The following is a 14323-nucleotide window of genomic DNA, read 5'->3' on the forward strand; positions in this document are numbered from 1 at the left end:
TCTTGAGACTTTCGAATTAGTTGTGAATATGCGCTGAGCGTTCAAAGGTAACAGTACCATCTGCGACACTACCTGTTATGCATTCTGCTTGTGTAGTATTGAGATCACAGACCAGGTACAAGGTATCGAGATAAAAAATCATGCCGCGGCCTGTGGTTCCTGCAGATGCGATCCACCAATAAGGCGAGTGCAGTTTGACCCCGCTAATCGACCCCACGCGAGCGGTTTGCCAAAAGTTCGTGACAATGCATGTCGTCCTATGCGCCACACCACAACAGCGCCATGGCTTTGCATGACTTATTGGGACAGCTGCCAGCTGGTGAGTGATTTGAATTCGACACTGACATCCACTCCTGACTTTGATATAGAGGTACTCCTCATCTGGCACGATCATCGGCTCCTTATTTTGCTCTCAGCGCTCGTAGTAGCGACAATTGCGCGCCTCATTATTTACTCACGCGATCGAAGGGAAAAGCTGCCAACATCACCCGTACCTCAGTCGCCCATCGAAAAGCAAAAAGTTGAGCTCAAGCCTGAATGGCTCCCAGAATATACCACGATCCTCAGTTCTCCAGACCTCAATGTTGATAACCATGCCGAGGATGACACAGGCGCTGTGGCTGCGGCCACAAAAGCAAAGAAGGGACCCAAGATGGTCAAAGGCAGGAAAATACCAAAGAAGAGTGTGGCGCCAACCCTAACCTTCGATCACAAAACGGATAAGATACAGCCCCTGGTCTTCTTCCAGTCGCTTTCTGGTACAACCGAGCGCTATGCTGCACAATTCGCAAAGACAATCACAGAGTGGACGACTGGCTGCGATCAAGCTTCTTCTTTCCTCGAGCCTCAGATCCACGACATTTCGTACATTGAACACGATGACTATTTTGTAACCCCACCAAAAGCCGATGCCAATGTCAAGTACTTCTACACCATCCTCATACCCACGTACAACATCGATACTGTTCTGGATATATTTATCGAGAGTCTTCAAGAAACACACAATGATTTCCGTATCGATACAGCACCATTGAGTGGGCTGCTTGGATACTCCGTTTTTGGCTTTGGAGACAAGGAGGGTTGGCCGACAGAAGAGGAAGGCTTCTGTAGTCAGGCTAGGGAGGTTGATAAGTGGATGGCCAGGTTGACTGGCAGAAAGCGAGCATATCCACTTGGCATGGGTGATGTTAAAGGTGATGCAGAAAAGCGATTGGAAGAATGGAGAGTTGGAGTTCAAGACGCGCTGGTCGAGCTTGCCGAAGGCCGAGGACTTGGTGAGGGTGTGCCAGGTAGTGGTGACCCTGCTGAGAGTGACGAGGAAGATGTGGATGACGCTGAGGACGGAAACGGTCAATCTTCACGAGTTGACGACGTCGAAGACTTGGGCTCCATGGTCAACTCTTCGTCATCGCCGATACCTATTGACTTCACAAGCTATAAGAAATCTGCGCCTAAACCTAAATCCGCCACTGCTCCAAAGGAGATGGTTCCAACTACTTCTCCCACTCATGCTGCTCTCACAAAGCAAGGATACAGTATCATCGGCTCGCATTCCGGTGTCAAAATCTGCCGATGGACCAAGTCTGCCCTACGCGGTCGGGGATCTTGCTACAAGTACTCCTTCTATGGCATTGCCTCGCACCTATGTATGGAAGCAACCCCATCTCTTTCCTGTTCTAACAAATGTGTCTTCTGCTGGCGACATGGCACAAACCCCGTCGGCACCACCTGGCGCTGGGTCACAGACGCCCCCGAGATGATTTTCGATGGCATCACAGCAGCGCACTACAAGAAGATCAAAATGATGAAGGGCGTCCCCGGCGTACGAGCCGAACGCTTCAGCGAAGCAATGCGAATCCGGCACTGCGCTCTAAGTCTCGTCGGCGAGCCCATCTTCTACCCACACATCAACCAACTCCTCGACATCATGCACAAAAACCGCATCTCCACATTCCTAGTCTGCAACGCACAGCACCCAGCCCAACTCGCCTCACTCATCCCCGTAACCCAACTCTATGTCTCCATCGACGCCTCCAACAAAGATAGTCTCCGCAAGATCGATCGCCCTCTCCACCGCGACTTCTGGGAACGCTTCTGCGCTTGTCTCGATATCCTACGCAACCGCCGCTTCGAACAACGCACTGTTTTCCGTCTCACGCTCGTAAAAGGTTTCAACATGGCCGAGGAAGTACGCGGCTATGCTGACCTCGTCGAGCGCGCGCTGCCTGGATTTGTAGAGGTAAAAGGTGTAACGTACTGCGGTACGTCTGCCGCTGGCTCCGCAGGACTCACCATGCAGAACGTGCCGTTTTACGAGGAAGTTGCGGAATTTGTCACGGAGCTAGAAAAGGAATTGACTAGTCGGGGGCTACAATATGGTATTGGGGCTGAACATGCGCATTCGTGCTGTGTCCTTTTGGCTGACCGCACGCGCTTTATGAGGGATGGGCGGTGGGCTACTCGGATTGATTTTGAGCGCTTCTTTGATTTGAATGAGGGGAAGGTTCAGGGAACGCGTGTGGAGGACGGCAAAGTCGTGGGGTGGAGGCCTGAAGACTATATTGGTGATGAGACGCCTGAGTGGGCACTTTGGGGCAATGGTGGATTTGATCCTAGGGATGCGAGGGTGTACAGGAAGGGTAAGGGGCCGAAGGCGGAGGTGGAGAAGAGTGAAGGGCTAGAGGTACAGACGAAGAAGGCGGCTTTGGAGTTTTAGGTTGGATAGGTAAGGTGGGAGAGAGAATCGTATTTAAAAGTGTAGAATAAAAACAAAACACCTGGTATCTTTTTGTCTATCGAAGAGTAGCCCTAAGGTATCATGAAAACCAAAACTCACATATCTTAAGGGAAAAAATATACTGGAAATCTAAACCATACGGATATCATAACACGCCACTCATAAAAACCCATACCGTCATGCCCGCTCAAAAAGTAACGGCTCCTTCTCATCCACACTCGACCTCTCCTCGCCCTCATCCTCCCCCCTACACTCCTTCAACCCCGCATACGTGCCCCCCTTGACAATCTCCTTCGTCTCCCCTACCGTCCCAAAACAACAATGCTCCACCTTGCCCAGCGGCCCCTCCCTCGGATCATCCTCAAGCAACACGCCAAACCGCAGCTTCGTCTTTGTCAAATCCTTGGGAAACGGGTCACCGCCCAGACATGCGCCTACACTCAGATGATCTAGCGTGGGGTTTCGCGTGGTAACCATGATACGCGAAAAGAGGACATCTGATACGACACCGTTTTTGTACAAGGACCACGCGCCGACAAGTACGAAGGCAAAGGTGATAGCGATGACGATTGCGTAGCCGATCCAGAGGGATTGCATGTAGTACACGTACACCATCATTGTGCGGGATTTCTCGCAGGGCGCGTTTTGGGTTTCGGCAGCGACGAGGTTGGGGTCGCTGAGCAGGGTGATGATCATGTCTTCAAATAGGTCCTGCATTTCGGTTTTGAGGTCGACAAGCGGGTACGATGTGCTGCTGTTTGCGAGGCGGGTTTCAGAGAGATCAGTGTAGGTGATTAGGACGTTGTTTTTTTCGATTTTGCCGCGGAGGAAGCGGCGGAGGAGCATGCCCAGCGTGTGGTAGGTACTTGCTACTTTGTATTTTCCTACATCGTCGTTGGGCCGGATGAAGTTTTGTGCGGGAGAGGCGGTCCAGTCGTTTTGCTTGTCATCCCATTGAACGGTCGTGTCGACGACTGGGGCGAGGAAGTCGCGCTGCTTGCGTGTGGCGTTTTGTCGGGGGCTATAGTCCATTTCAAAAGTGTAGTTGGTATAGTGCATGACGCACTTAAACATTCTTGGTTCGTGGACGGTTTTCCATGTCTCGTAAAAGGGCGAATCGGGCGCGTATGGCTGGTAGGTGTTGATTGCGTAGCCTATCCAGAGATTGGGTTCACTCTGGATGACACCCAACATATCACCTTTAACTTTCGGATCCTGGTAATGATAATCGCCTTGATCTACGTCTGCATAGTAGGTAACGTTTCCTTTCGGCGCAAGTATGTCCATTGAGAAGGGTGCTTTGGCTTTATCGGCATCATTGAGATCGTCGCATTTATATCCTGGACCCAAGAAATTGATCGAGTACGTGCAGTTCCAGCCTTCGCCGCAAAACGACATGGCCGCGTTCTCGCGGGACTGCGGCTTCTGCATGTAGACGCTACTAAAGGCCAGGCGCCGAGCGGTTTTGGAAGGCTGGTCATAGTAATCAAACCAACCTGGCTGCTGAGCTTTGATATCTGTTGTATTGAGAAAGCTCAGAGATTTCTTGTAAAAAGACTTTTGGTCTCGAAAATCGTAATCTGCCTCCTGGGCAAAGTTGAGGTTCGCCACCGAACACGTTCCGTTCTCATGCAAGGTACTAAGCTGAGAGGTAAGTGACGCTGGAGAAAGAACAGAGGCCAGAGGTATCAACCTTTTCGTACAGGTCAGCAAGGCCAGCTTCTTAATGACCACTTGACTTACCACGTGCAAGCTGCCATCAATGTTGCAAGCTTACCGTTGCGGGTCATTTCCCAGTTCATGAAAAACTGCGTGGGATCCTCTGTTGCCGAAAACAGGCCATCGATGCCCTTGATTGTCATGGCTTTCCGCCGAAACGTATACCAGATGCGTTGACGATTGCACATGATGACGCACCCCGCGAGCGTACTCTTGACAAAGAAGGCTAGTGCTGTGCCATACCTGACCATCTTCAATTGAGCTGTAGCCGGCTTTCCGTCAAGATATGAATAGAACAAATGGTGGCCCACTGCAGCAGCAAAACCAGCCAGAAAAAGCAATATTATCAGCGCAGGAGTGATCCAGTATATGTGCCATTGGGCTAGTTCGCCTGATCTCCGGTCAAGTATAGCCTGGGTATCGGCATCTCTCGATGTACTGTTGTATAACACGCGATTCATTGTATATGCCGACTCTCTCTTTGACTGTAAAGATGGCCCCAAGCTAGAATTTCGCTCATGAACGGGTGCATACTGATCATTGCTCTGTGTAAACCCGAATATTGACCGGGGATGTAGCCCTTTTCGCATGCCTTCATCCGAGTCGTGGGGTGGGGAGCGCCCACGGGAGCCATACGTGTCGCTATCGTCGAGGGATGGTCTGGATAGGTGGGCAAGCTCGATGGGGTCGTTATCTGCATGGATGGGGTCGTAGGGCTCGGGCCGGGTCTGTGGTGATACATCGCGTGACGAATCGCTGGACGAGGGTTCTAGAGAGGTCATGGTAACGTGGTTCCTCGGGACCTTGGGCTATGGCGGGCGGGGCTTGTATCATAAGCTATGTGACGAAGCTAGAGTATCGAGCGACAATTTGCACATGCATTATGATGCGCTCGCACAGCATTCTTGAGCTGAAGGGGCGGCGAATGCGTAAGGGCCGATTTTGATTTTTGTGAAACCTTGGGAAGAAAATTCCATGACAGTCGACGCTGTGCGCGAAGACGAGTGCTGCCTCTTTATGCGCGGCGTTGTCTGGCTGTGGTGCTCCCAGTGGACAAAGGTCGGGGCGTAACGGATGACGGGCCAATGCTCGGTCATTGGTAGGCGATCACACACTAATAATCATCACTGCGCCCGAGTGGCTGAAGGCTGGATGTCTTCAGGGAGCTGAAAGGCAGTCTTCTCATATTTAGCATGCAACTGTGCTACACTCGTTTGAGCCATGGTTATTGTTCGCTGCATGCTCGTCGACGCGTATTTTCGTTGCCATGATGCTTGTTTTCACAGCCAAGCGCCACGACGGGACAATTTGTTCTCCACCAAGATCATCAAACATGACAGAATGAGACGCTTCAGCAGAGATTGTGTGTGTCTGGAGGGCAACACTGAGAGTGAACTGTTTGATAAGCGACTCTGGGTCCACGAGAGGCTGCCTTCTTTACCCGATGTCTGTCCCCTGACCGGGTAGTGTACTACTGCTACTCTACGCCCGGGATAGGTAGCCAACGGACTGGCGGATACTGACACGCGGCGAGGTTGGACAGTGTATGCTTACCGTGTGTGTGTGTGGGTATGGAAGACAATCGAAAGTGGTGCGGAGCACGGGCAGCGCACGACACCACGCGAAAGCATCGCGTCCGTCTTCATCAGACCCACCCGCCGTAAACCCGGGGAGCTTACAAATGCACATCGAGTATCTCCCTCACCGTTCCATTACCGGATACGTACAAGTAATTCACATGTCCGAGTCATCTCCGCCTTGATACCGGCCTGGCCCTGATGTCTTCGATTTTCTCCTTACTCGCTGGGTCCGGCAGTTTCCAAGCCTTAGTACTTACAACACGGCCAAAGCAACCAATTCGGGTCGTGAAGATTCTTGATCGGCCAACTCGCCACTTATTTCCTACGCTAACCACCCATGATACCCGCACTCTACAAGGTTCTCCCAGTTGTGACGTTAGATCGAGTTAGCAGCCATCCTGTTGTTGCGTCACTATCGGACCTTCGAGGACCCCACTTCCATATGGCAAGCCTTGTACATATATAAGACGAGAGACCGGCATGGCGGAGAACGGCATCAAGCTGCTGGTATCCCTCAAAAGCCCTAGTATAGCTCACATACGGCAAAAGTTTTTACTGTTTAATCATAGTCTGCACATTTGCTAAATAATCTTTTATCGACAATCAACATGGCACCATCAACCACCAAGGCATGGACTGTCCAAGGAAAGGACGGCTTCGAGTCTCTCAAGTTTAACGAGCAGGCCAAGGTACCTGAGATTGGCGACAAAGATGTCCTCGTCAAGAGTACGTATTATGAGCAATTGGACTTTGTAATAATGCTAACCATGCAATAGTCCATGCTGCGTCTCTCAACTACCGTGATCTCGTCATCCCCAAGGGCAAATACCCCTTCCCCATGAGAGACAACGTTATTCCTGGCTCAGATGGCGCTGGTACCGTAGAAGCTGTTGGCAAGCACGTCACACGCTTCCAGCCTGGAGGTATGTACAGATTATGCCGAAGCCGCGTCGCTTAGACCAAGATACTAACATTTGCATAGACAAGGTAGTCACTCTCTTCAACCAGGGCCACATCGCCGGCTCTCTCGACGCACAATCCCTCGGTACCGGTCTCGGTGGCGCCATAGACGGCACTCTGCGGGAGCACGGCGTCTTCGACGAGGCAGGCCTCGTCAAGGCCCCCTCCAACCTCAACATGCTCGAAGCCTCGACCCTATCCTGCGCAGCTCTCACAGCCTGGAATGCCCTCTACGGCATCGAGTCGCGCGCCCTCAAGCCCGGCGAAACAGTCCTCACCCAAGGCACCGGCGGCGTCAGCATCTTCGCCCTGCAATTCGCAAAGGCAGCCGGCGCAAAAGTCATTGCTACCACCAGTTCCGCCAGCAAGGCCGAACTCCTCAAGAAGTACGGCGCAGACCACGTCATCAACTACAAGGAGACGCCAAACTGGGGCGAGGAAGCTGCAAAGCTTACTCCTGGTGGTGCGGGTGTCCAGCACGTAGTCGAAGTTGGTGGCCCAACCACAATGGCACAGTCGCTCAAGGCCGTTGCCATTGACGGCATCATCACTATCATTGGCTTCATTGGTGGCTTCGAAAAGAACCAGCCTACGTTCCTCGAATGCTTGAACAACATTTGCACCGTCCGCGGTATCCTTGTCGGCTCACGACTGCAAATGGAGGATATGTGCCGCGCCATTGAGGCGAATGACATTCACCCTATCGTCGATGAGAAGGTGTTTGAGCTCAAGGATCTCAAGGAGGCATACCAGTACATGTGGGACCAGAAGCACTTTGGTAAGCTTACTGTCAAGGTTGCTGCGTAAAATATAGTATGTAATCAACTGCACACGAGTGATGCCATGTGTATATATGCCTTTAATGAATATAATTTAGCCGTTCGAGCAATGCTTCCATTTCCATGTCAATCGCTATACTGAGTGGTTGGGTTTTACTCAACTATGTAATCTCTCCAATCCTCTGTCCTAATCATTTGTACAAGAAGAAGTAAAAAAAGGCATGCAAAAAGTTCTATACTACATGAATGGTTGGACCCCTTCATTCGCAATTTTCAATGGAGTCTACCCCGTTGTCCATCGGATATTCAAGAAGAGAAAGAAGAGGGGCCGCGTATGAGAGAAAAAATCGGAGGAAGCCTCTGTCGGCCGTGGGTATCGTGTGTATGTGTGGGTGGGTATCAATTCGTTCCGTGTCGCCTTCCCGTGAAAAAACGACCGAAACAACCGTCGTTATGCGCCATGCTTAAAGCAAGAAAAACTTTTCCTACTTTGCTCCCAAACCATGCAACGCTATGCAATGTGAAAAATGAAATTCGTCTCTGTCCGACCAAACCGTGTCATCGTCTTTAGTCCAGCTCCGTTGTGGGACGTCCGGCGAGCAGAGTTGCAGCAATGCGCTTGCGTGCGTCGTCCATGCCGTTGGTGGCGAGCACGAGCTTTGTATCGTCACCGCGTAGGAGCGTCAGGGCGTTTAGAAGAGTGAAGACGCCACAGTCACTGCCGTTCAGTTGCTGACTGCTGCGCTGAGCCGTGCCCTTGGACCATTCCTCGGCAATGTACAAATCACCAAGCTCTTTCTGCAGATATTCATCGAGCTTATCAATGTACTTCTGGCCGCTGAGGCTCATCGAGTCGAGGTATTCGATGGACCGTTTCTGAGGATAAACAGCCAGTAAACGCCAATGTCCCCGGTCGCAGATGGGATAGAGAATAAGCTGTGCATCCAAATACTGCTTGCCTTTGAGCTGGAACCGGTTGGACCAACGCGATGTATCCGCAGTGCTGTACCAAAACGATGAGAATGCATGGACAGGAGGAGCTGGTCCACCGCGCTTGTGTTCGAACCCCGCCTCCTTCTTCTTGGCGGCTACCAGAATCGAAAGATACTCGTTGACGATGTTGTCATTCAACCAAGCCCTAGGATCGCCATTGAAAAGCTGAGGCAACAGTGTCGCAAAATCCCGGGCGTAGAGCTTCTGATCGATGACCCACTTGTCGGCCTTGAGTCCATTGCTGGTATTTGCTGCCGCAGTGTACAGGGTCTTCATTTCTTCTGGAGATAAGGGCGTGATCAGTGGTTTGGATGGAGGAGGTGGTGGTGGCGCCAACGCGAGCTTGGTCTTAAAATCGTTGTGGAGATCTTGGACAAGCTCCAGGGATAGTGCTGATTCTTCAAGCGAGTCATCAGAAGTGTCAAAAGTGTCCAGAGGGACGCCATGGAAACCACCATCATTGGCATGAGGATCAATTGCTGCAGCCTTGGGACTGTCGGTCGCTAAAGACTGAGGTGAAGATGGGGCCGTATCAGATGTGGCCTGTTGATTGCACTGGAAGTTGTGCCAGACTCCACGTACGGGACTGGAGTTGATAATCTCTAGCGTAGAATCAAGCATATCGCTGACCTTTTCGTCACAATAGAAAGATTTTGTCCTTGCATGCTTTGCCCATCGTACGGATGGTCTAGGTGGTGCGTCAACAAGAAATGATAGGTCGTTAGTGTACTCGAATTCGGGACTAGCGGGTTGGGTGTTGGGTTGGTTAGGCGATGCGTTGATTTTAGATTGGGCCTCCACTTGCTGCGGTGATGACGATGCATCCGGCAAATAAGAGAGGTCCTGATCAACAGCCGGGGTGGGGGTGATTTTAGTTGGTTCGGACTCGGCAAAACCTTGATCCGCGGATCTTATTGTTGAAGGTTCCGTTTGTCGAGTGGCTTGAAGACGTCTGTGTTCTGCGCCAAACTGTATCTTGACTAGTTGACGGCGCAGAGGTGTGATAGAGGGAAGTTTGGTTGCGCGGGGTCCGGTGCGTTGTGGGTTCTGAACTGTTTCCACATGTCTCTTGAAGAGGGATGGGGCTGGTTTCTGGGAGACCTGGCGGGTTGACGATTGCAACTGTGGAGGGCCGCGTGATGACGAGGATGACAATACGGGCTGCGTAGGCCGAACAGGGAAGATGCGGCTAGCGGGCAAACGAGTTTGCGGACTATTCCACGCCACATGCACGGGCGAGCCTGTTTGCGCATTGCGAGGTGGAGTTGACGTGAGTATGTCATCAAAAGAGAAATCTATGCTGATGTCGCCATCTTCTTCATCATTGAGTTCGGGTTCGGGTTCAGGTTTGTGGCTAAATGGGTGTGCCTCAAAGCCTGAGCTAATGTGCGCGTCTCGCGTTTGTAACGTGGACTGAATGGGTGCGGCCGGTTCGCGATTTTCTTCGGTACTGGCTGTATAGTTCCGGAATTCTGGCTGTGCGAGAGATGGGTACTTTTGACGTTCGTTCTGGCGACGCGCCTGATGCACGCGCACGCGTACTGAAGGTGATGGTGTTTTGGCTTCATCGTCTCTATACCCGGCAGCGACGAAGCGTCTCTTGTTGGAGCCAGAAGAGCTGATGACGGAGATTGCCTTGATTTTTTGTTGGTGCAGAAATCGGTTTGCGATGCGCCTTGGTAAATTAAGCAGGTTTGCGACATTCACTGATGCTACGAGTTTCCCGATGATTGTGAGGACAGAGATTGGCGCAGGTTCGGGCGCGACTTCTTCGGCGATCGAAAGTTCTTCGGGCCAAGCGCCCGGCATGCAAAATGAGGAAGTCGAGGGGGTCACTGCCTGTTGCGCCTGCTATTACTGTGAATCACGCATTGTGCACAGCTGCAATGACGACTTACATGCGGCTGGGAAGGGTTGAAGCCATGAGCGGAGTGCGGCGCGTCTGTAGGGGTGCTGGAGAGGAAAGCGCCGTATGAGCGCTTGTTGGACATTGTCGCTGTTGCCGATCGCGTTGGGAGGCGACGATGTGCAACGGTGACACTGGGGTGGTAGAGTGGAGAAAGGACGAGGTCGCGGATGCTGGGCAGAGCTGGCCGGCAGTAGCGCGAACTATAGTTCGCGCTAGTAACATTCACGTGACATGCTGTCGAATCAATCGGGGCCTGGAGAAACCATGTTCCAGCGCCGCCCGCCTTGCGTGGATGGAGTGCGTGCGTAGAGTTGATTCACCCTGTATTCCTGTGTTCAAACCCTGCTGCCACGCCTGATATTTGCCTGCACACCCCACAAACCCCTTAGACTCCCCTTCCCACACCCTACCAGTCCACACGCCCTATCACTCGTACTCGCATCTGCCGCACGTCATTGGTCGAGTTTGAAAGGGAAGAACCCCTCGACAGCTCTACACCACAACACCCGACCACCCCACCTACACCAAACCCGTCGCCCCGCAATCATGGATACCAACATGGAAGACGTCAAGATGCCCGAGCCCATGCAGCTGTCGTCTGCCCCCACGTCTGAGCCGACCACAATTCCCACCCTCGATGGCTGGATTGAGAGCCTTATGAGCTGCAAGCAGCTGGCAGAGAGCGACGTGCAGAGACTATGCGACAAGGTATGCGCTGCTCGCTCGCGCTGAAAAATTGCAAAAGGTTGCGTCTTCTGACATCGGTTGTACCACAGGCCCGCGAAGTACTCCAGGATGAGTCGAACGTGCAGCCAGTGGTAGGTGCCATTCTCTGCTGCCACCCCCTATATACTCACCATTGCACAGAAATGCCCCGTCACAGTATGCGGTGACATACATGGCCAGTTCCATGACCTGATGGAACTTTTCAAGATTGGTGGTCCCAACCCAGACACGAACTATCTCTTCATGGGTGAGTCCACTGCCTCACACGCATTGGCTGTATGCTGATTTCCCCAGGCGACTACGTCGACCGTGGCTACTTTTCCGTTGAGACTGTGACTCTCTTGGTTGCACTCAAGATTCGATACCCTCAGCGTATCACCATCCTCCGTGGTAACCACGAATCTCGTCAAATTACCCAAGTATACGGCTTCTACGACGAGTGCCTCCGCAAGTACGGCAACGCCAATGTTTGGAAATACTTTACAGACTTGTTTGACTACCTGCCCCTTACCGCCTTGATCGACAACCAGATCTTCTGTCTCCACGGCGGTCTCTCACCCAGTATCGACACGCTCGACAACATCAGGGCGCTTGACCGTATACAAGAGGTGCCTCACGAGGGCCCAATGTGCGATTTGCTTTGGTCCGACCCAGACGACAGGTGCGGTTGGGGAATATCACCTCGTGGTGCCGGATACACTTTTGGACAGGACATCTCGGAGGCATTCAATCACAACAACGGCCTGACGCTCGTGGCACGTGCTCATCAGCTTGTCATGGAGGGATACAACTGGTCGCAAGATAGGAACGTTGTGACTATATTCTCAGGTATGACGCTCTGTTCCAATTTGATGACTTCAACGGCTTACATATGACAGCACCAAACTACTGTTACAGATGCGGTAACCAGGCCGCAATCATGGAGATTGACGAGCACCTGAAATACACCTTGTAAGTGTCTGTCGGTTCGCCATATACCACAATTCTCTAACTCCTACTCTAGCTTGCAGTTCGATCCTTGCCCACGAGCGGGCGAGCCCATGGTATCACGAAGGACTCCGGACTACTTCCTCTAAACGAACCCATCTGGGGCTCGTGCTTGCAAATCTGAAGACGGTCGCACTTGGACATGATCCCCAAATACACTGTGTACGACTGCGTTTCTGTTGACAAAGGCTGTCCCTGGCTCCGATGCAAGTGCATGACATCACCATGTCCCGTCTGCGATAGGACTATGCGGTGTCTACGGGGAAGCTGAAGCAGCCACGCTCGAGTCGCCTGGAGTGCCCGCCGTACAATACCTTTAGTTGTGCCCTTATCGGTGCAGAGCTAACCAATAATGAAACCTGATTGCGCTTCCTACATCTGTCAATTGCATTTGAGCGTCGTTGTCTTTGTTATTCTGCCTTGCCAGCTTCAGTTGGTCCTTTTTTGTCGATGCTTCGTGATTGTTCAACTCTATCCTCTGTATACAACGGCAATATTAGCCTTTAAGAGCAGAAGCTGTGTACTAAGAAGTGAACCAGAAGGGCCGATTTTAACCCGTATGAGCAAACGTACCGACGATCCAGCGCAATTGTAATCGTGGAATACAGCCGGCGAACAATGGGGACGAGTGTCATGCATAGACCAAGTGCTGACATGTGAGATAACCGACCCGGCGGACTAGATGACGCAAGATGCTAAAGTTCGCCTGGAAATACCGTAATCAACTTACAGCTGTCGTCTGAAGTATACGCTGTCTCACTTGACATCGCCCTTGCCGTCAACAACGCCCTTCTTTTTTCGGCCCCACACAGTCATGCATCCTAAGCCAAGCCGGCTTCGTCGTGTTTGGCCATGGTAACGGATGCACGTGCTGACCCAAAACGTTCGCTTGTAGATGCCTCCTGAGCGCAAACTCAGGTCTGGTCTGGGACAGCACGGCAATGCAATCCACAATTATTATCACGTAAATGTATGCGCCAACACGGTACGTCTTTTTGCTTACAAATGGGAATTATGGCATCTACGATCTGTACTCCCAAGTTAACCAATGCTACAAGTTCTTCCTCGGATGTACTATTGAAGCAGTCTCACTCAAATCTACTATCCATCAGCGCGAGTCAGCGCATCCTTTTCGATTCAATACTGCTCGTACCTGGAAACATGTTCAGATAAATATTTCCCAACAGAACCTCTCTCGGCCGAACCAGCCTGTTTTGCGGTCTTGGTGGGACCCTTCCAAGCCCTTGTCGCCGCGCCTGGTAATGCAGTTACGGTTTCCAAACGTGCAAGCCACCCGCTTGGCCCCCACTTATCCTCAAACGGGCCAACATATGCCGTGAGGGCATTCCGATATACCCTACGAGGCAAACGAAAGAAAGGCCAAAAAAACAATTAATAATTCCTGTCCTTGAACTTGGCGAACTTCGTTTAGGAGTAGGTGCAACAATTGCGGCGGCTTGGGTACCCACACTAGTGAGTCTCATTGGGTGGTTAGGCTCAACTTGGAGGGATACCCTCAGGCCACTTTTTTTCTTTGCGTGTTTGAGATGCGGGTTTGGCAGGAGGTGAGGATGGAGATTCGTGTGTGGGAACGAGAGGTTGCGCGGTTGATTCAGGCGGATGTGGACGAAAAGAAACGGGTGAAGAGGGGGAAGGAAAGTGGAGGTTGGTGTATGTACATATATCAGGCAGATATTCTTGTGAGCCTCGTTTTTGTTGTCTCTTTGTTGCCAGTCTTCTTCACATATTTTTCTCTTCACATCACTCTTTTCTTTCTTTTTTGACCTGCGCTAGTCGTAGAAACGGTCGTTATATAATACCTTACTTTTTTACTACCTCTCTTGCCTGATTTGAGAACTAGCCGTTGAACGGTTTTTTTGCGGTCCGATTTTGATACCCTCGATACACATATTTGTAAAGCATCAACGTTTTA

The 14323-nt window shown here is 51.6% G+C and overlaps 6 protein-coding genes across 6 annotated transcripts; 4 read left to right on the plus strand and 2 right to left on the minus strand.

The window, feature by feature from the left end:
- Nucleotides 1-282: 282 nt before the first annotated feature.
- COCSADRAFT_166747 (uncharacterized protein) lies at nt 283-2716 on the plus strand (the record flags this gene model as incomplete). The annotated part of the gene is made up of 2 exons (XM_007696817.1): nt 283-319; nt 369-2716. The coding sequence occupies 2 exons, from the start codon at nt 283-285 to the stop codon at nt 2714-2716; spliced, it is 2385 nt and encodes a 794-aa protein (XP_007695007.1).
- Nucleotides 2717-2815: 99 nt separating this feature from the next.
- Nucleotides 2816-5238, minus strand: COCSADRAFT_341832 (uncharacterized protein; the record flags this gene model as incomplete). Its single annotated transcript, XM_007696818.1, has 2 exons — nt 2816-4430; nt 4481-5238. 2 exons carry the CDS (start codon nt 5236-5238, stop codon nt 2915-2917), a joined length of 2274 nt encoding a protein of 757 aa, XP_007695008.1. The 3' UTR covers nt 2816-2914.
- A 1157-nt stretch (nt 5239-6395) lies between these two features.
- COCSADRAFT_213859 (uncharacterized protein) lies at nt 6396-7912 on the plus strand. Its single transcript, XM_007696819.1, has 3 exons — nt 6396-6762; nt 6813-6959; nt 7019-7912. The coding sequence occupies exons 1-3, from the start codon at nt 6645-6647 to the stop codon at nt 7801-7803; spliced, it is 1050 nt and encodes a 349-aa protein (XP_007695009.1). The 5' UTR covers nt 6396-6644; the 3' UTR covers nt 7804-7912.
- A 430-nt stretch (nt 7913-8342) lies between these two features.
- COCSADRAFT_155935 (uncharacterized protein) lies at nt 8343-10759 on the minus strand (the record flags this gene model as incomplete). Its single annotated transcript, XM_007696820.1, has 2 exons — nt 8343-10619; nt 10667-10759. 2 exons carry the CDS (start codon nt 10757-10759, stop codon nt 8343-8345), a joined length of 2370 nt encoding a protein of 789 aa, XP_007695010.1.
- A 218-nt stretch (nt 10760-10977) lies between these two features.
- Nucleotides 10978-12978, plus strand: COCSADRAFT_32455 (uncharacterized protein). The gene is made up of 6 exons (XM_007696108.1): nt 10978-11385; nt 11454-11495; nt 11545-11650; nt 11698-12231; nt 12282-12354; nt 12407-12978. Exons 1-6 carry the CDS (start codon nt 11224-11226, stop codon nt 12477-12479), a joined length of 990 nt encoding a protein of 329 aa, XP_007694298.1. The 5' UTR covers nt 10978-11223; the 3' UTR covers nt 12480-12978.
- A 265-nt stretch (nt 12979-13243) lies between these two features.
- COCSADRAFT_195547 (uncharacterized protein) lies at nt 13244-14223 on the plus strand. Its single transcript, XM_007696821.1, has 2 exons — nt 13244-13375; nt 13449-14223. The coding sequence occupies exons 1-2, from the start codon at nt 13286-13288 to the stop codon at nt 13728-13730; spliced, it is 372 nt and encodes a 123-aa protein (XP_007695011.1). The 5' UTR covers nt 13244-13285; the 3' UTR covers nt 13731-14223.
- The last annotated feature ends 100 nt before the right edge of the window (nt 14224-14323 follow it).

The sequence above is a fragment of the Bipolaris sorokiniana genome (genome assembly GCF_000338995.1).
Source record: "Bipolaris sorokiniana ND90Pr unplaced genomic scaffold COCSAscaffold_1, whole genome shotgun sequence".
Classification (NCBI taxonomy): Eukaryota; Fungi; Ascomycota; class Dothideomycetes; order Pleosporales; family Pleosporaceae; genus Bipolaris; species Bipolaris sorokiniana.